Raw genomic sequence first — 3,580 nt, forward strand, 5'->3', positions numbered from 1 at the left:
ATATATGAGAACTCTGTACCTTCCTCTCATATTTGCTATGAACTTAAAATGCTCTAAGAAACAAAAACTTTTTTAAGTAAATTTATCACAATTTAAAAAAATGAAATAACTACAGCTACCTGCAACAATATAGATGAATAATGTTAAGAGAAAGAAGATAGTCACATTCCTTCACCTTTCACCCTAACATACGAGTATAATCCCAACAAACACATATTTGTCTGTTCCACGGTTTCTGGCACAAGGTTGTGATTAAAATTTTTTAATGATTCCCCTTGCAATTTGACTGTGAGTACCTGAATCCCTAAATCCCTAAAGATCAAAATTTCTTATGATGGCCAGTGTAACTAGGGGTTTCCATCCAATGTATTTATCTTCTCAGTTCCCTAATGTCAAGTAGGCTCTGTAGTATTAGCATGCCAGACATCTGTGACTGCAGGACTTGAGAATCTACACTTTACAGACAGAGGTATGTAATTTGCCTTAAACTGCGTTATTTGAGAGACCTTTCTCCATGCTCCTGTCACTTATACCCACTTGCAGGATCAATATTTAATGGCTATTGTGATGTTTTCAGTAATATATTGCATATATAATATCTATGACATAAATCAAAAAGTGCATTTTAAAAAAGGTTTTAAGAATATATGACCAGCTTAAATGAACAATCTTTGCCTCTTGGTGCTGGGAGGATTATTTCTTCATGTTCTTCATGTTTGAAAATTCAGAAATAAACCCTCATTATTTTATAATCAGAAAAAAACCCTTAAAACATGAAAAATTAAATAAATAGTAAAATATTTCTTGAAAAGAAATCCCTTTAAAAACTTGCTTTTAATAAATTTCATGTTGTTTGATGTTATACTGAGATAACAACTATTACTCTCAAAATAAGTTGCACTGATTATAATTAATGGGAATTTTTACTGAAATTTAGTAACTGATAATAAGTAATAATGAACATGCAGAAAGAATTCTAAGTACTCAAATTTTCCATATAAAATAAAATAGTCATAAGGCCTATTTTTTCTTTGTATTTTAACTATAATTTTATATCTTGTTTTCTCCCATTATCCTGTAGTCATTTTTTCAGGTGAATATATCTTCTTGCAAACCATTTTAGCAAAACAATATGTAACTTTTGGGGCTTTCGTCATATATTTCTTGACATTTTCAATTTTTAGAGAGCATAAAATACTTTTACTTACATAATTGCCTTAAGTATGTAATTTTTTATCTGAACTTTACTTAGTTTAAAATTTCTTCTTCAAAACTTTCATTCTTATTGAATTGCCTAAATGAAGATATTCAGTTCATAGATTTAGATGAGGCATAAACTATAAGATAAAGAAAATTCCCCAGTATCTAAACTTTAAATTACTATCCTCATTTCTCAAAATATTGCTCTGTATGTGGTAAACTATAGAATTTGAGTCAAAAGCAGCTATCATGAGCCCCTACAGTCATTAGTGAACTATCACCCCTTTCATCTCAAGCAGTAACACCTTCCTGGCATTACTCCTATGAAGCGATAAAATACACAAACACACACACACACACACTCCACAGATTGCTAATTTCTTTTTACCCAGTTTGACAGGATAGTAAAAAGAGGGAGTCACCTGAATATATGAATGCCCATTTTATTATTCTTTGTAGATCACTAAAAGCATATCTGTGCCTACAAGTCCATAGATGGGACTTAAGATGAGAAATGTATAATTAGGCAACAATATGCTGGACAAAAATGTATTAAACACAGTAATAATCTGGGCAGGTATTCAGGAAACTTACATAAAGGTCATTGAGCTAGCAACAAGCCTAAAATGGAATGTGACCCTTCCTCCGGTCATTTGCCCAGGGTAGAGCCCCACAAGAGTTATCTTGACAGAAAAAGACACAGAGTTAGTACAGCAGTCTAACCATCTACACAGGGTGATTTCCTATCCCAAATAAAACCTGTATAGTGATGCCCATTCACTAGAATCTTAAATTCTACCTTTCAGGATTTTTTCCCTAAAGACTGTTATTTTAAAAAAATATTAATATGTCAGGGAAATGTAACAGATGTCTGAGACCGAATGCCAAAGAAGAGAAGGAAAATACTGACTGATGGAAGAGAGAGATGCATTAAGTACAAGCTGAAGGCTCAGGACCAGTTGACTTCATGCTCCAAAAAATCATTTCTACTTTGTCTCAAAGCTGAAGCTGGGAAAATTATGTGTTCCTATCCTCAAAGCAGAAAATACTTTCTTCTAGCTAATAACCAGGATATATCCTAGAGAAGAATACATCTTTTGAAATTAAAATATTCTTCCTTTGGTGTGAAATATCTCATCCACTTTCAATGTTACTAAGCCCCTTGTTTAATTTCTTTGTTCTAGGTGAAGCCAGGTCAAATGGATGAAAATCAAACAAAAGTGGTGAAAGAATTTGTCCTGGTAGGCTTCTCACAGACACCTTCTATTGAGGCAGGGCTATTTGTATTGTTTCTGTTCTTCTATGTGTCCACTTGGGTGGGCAATGTCCTCATCATGGTCACAGTGATCTTTGACAACTCTCTGCATTCATTGCCCATGTATTTCCTTTTTGGCAACCTATCTTTCCTGGACCTATGCTATTCGACCATAACTACCCCTAAGCTTCTGGCTGACTTTCTTGATAATGAAAAGCTTATTCCCTATGACCAATGCATTGTACAGCTCTTCTTCCTGCATTTTGTAGGGGCAGCTGAGATGTTCCTGCTCACGGTAATGGCCTATGACCGCTATGTTGCAATTTGTCGCCCCCTGCACTATACCACTATCATGAGTCGAGGATTATGCTGTGTGTTGGTAGCTGTCTCCTGGGTGGGAGGATTTGTACACTCTGCTGTCCAGACGATTCTCACTATCCGTCTACCCTTCTGTGGGCCAAACCAAGTGGACAACTTCTTTTGTGATGTTCCCCCTGTCATCAAACTTGCCTGTACAGACACATTTGTCATTGAATTGCTAATGGTATCTAACAGCGGGTTGATCTCTACCAGCTCCTTTGTAGTATTGGTCTCTTCCTACACCACCATCCTGGTCAAAATTCGCTCCAAGGAGGGAAGGCAAAAGGCACTCTCCACCTGTGGCTCCCACCTCATGGTGGTAACACTGTTTTTTGGACCTTGCATTTTCATTTATGCTCGCCCCTTTTCTACTTTTTCTATGGACAAGATGGTGTCTGTACTCTACAATGTTATTACCCCCATGCTGAATCCCCTCATCTACACACTTAGGAACAAGGAGGTCAAGTCAGCCATGCATAAGCTATGGAAGAGGAGTGGATTTACATGCAAAAAGCAGGAAACATAAGAAGGGGAAGTGAGTTTTTAAGAGCAGAGAATCTGAAGTTAAACATGTTTTCACTAATCACTTAGGAGACAGTAGTCTAATTAGTTGGTTTTCTTCCATTAAATCAATGCTCCTATGTATAATTAAACTCAGAAAAATACCTTTCATAATGAATTATTGTTTTCTTTTCTTCTCTGAAGCAAGTCTGTTTTCTGTTTTTCTATCTGTTTATGTTCTTCCATTCTATCAATTCCTCTGAC

The 3,580-nt window shown here is 35.7% G+C and overlaps 1 protein-coding gene across 1 annotated transcript; it reads left to right on the forward strand.

Annotated features, from left to right (window-relative positions):
- The first annotated feature begins 2,399 nt into the window (after positions 1–2,399).
- LOC118909860 (olfactory receptor 4Q2) lies at positions 2,400–3,341 on the forward strand. Its single transcript, XM_036880630.2, has one exon. It carries the CDS (start codon positions 2,400–2,402, stop codon positions 3,339–3,341), a length of 942 nt encoding a protein of 313 aa, XP_036736525.2.
- Positions 3,342–3,580: the final 239 nt, after the last annotated feature.

This window comes from Manis pentadactyla, chromosome 11 (genome assembly GCF_030020395.1).
Source record: "Manis pentadactyla isolate mManPen7 chromosome 11, mManPen7.hap1, whole genome shotgun sequence".
NCBI lineage: Eukaryota > Metazoa > Chordata > Mammalia > Pholidota > Manidae > Manis > Manis pentadactyla.

What these genes read in the sequence shown, in the direction of transcription:
- LOC118909860 (XM_036880630.2), top strand. Translation starts at nt 2,400, where the DNA reads ATGGATGAAAATCAAACAAAAGTGGTGAAAGAATTTGTCCTGGTAGGC.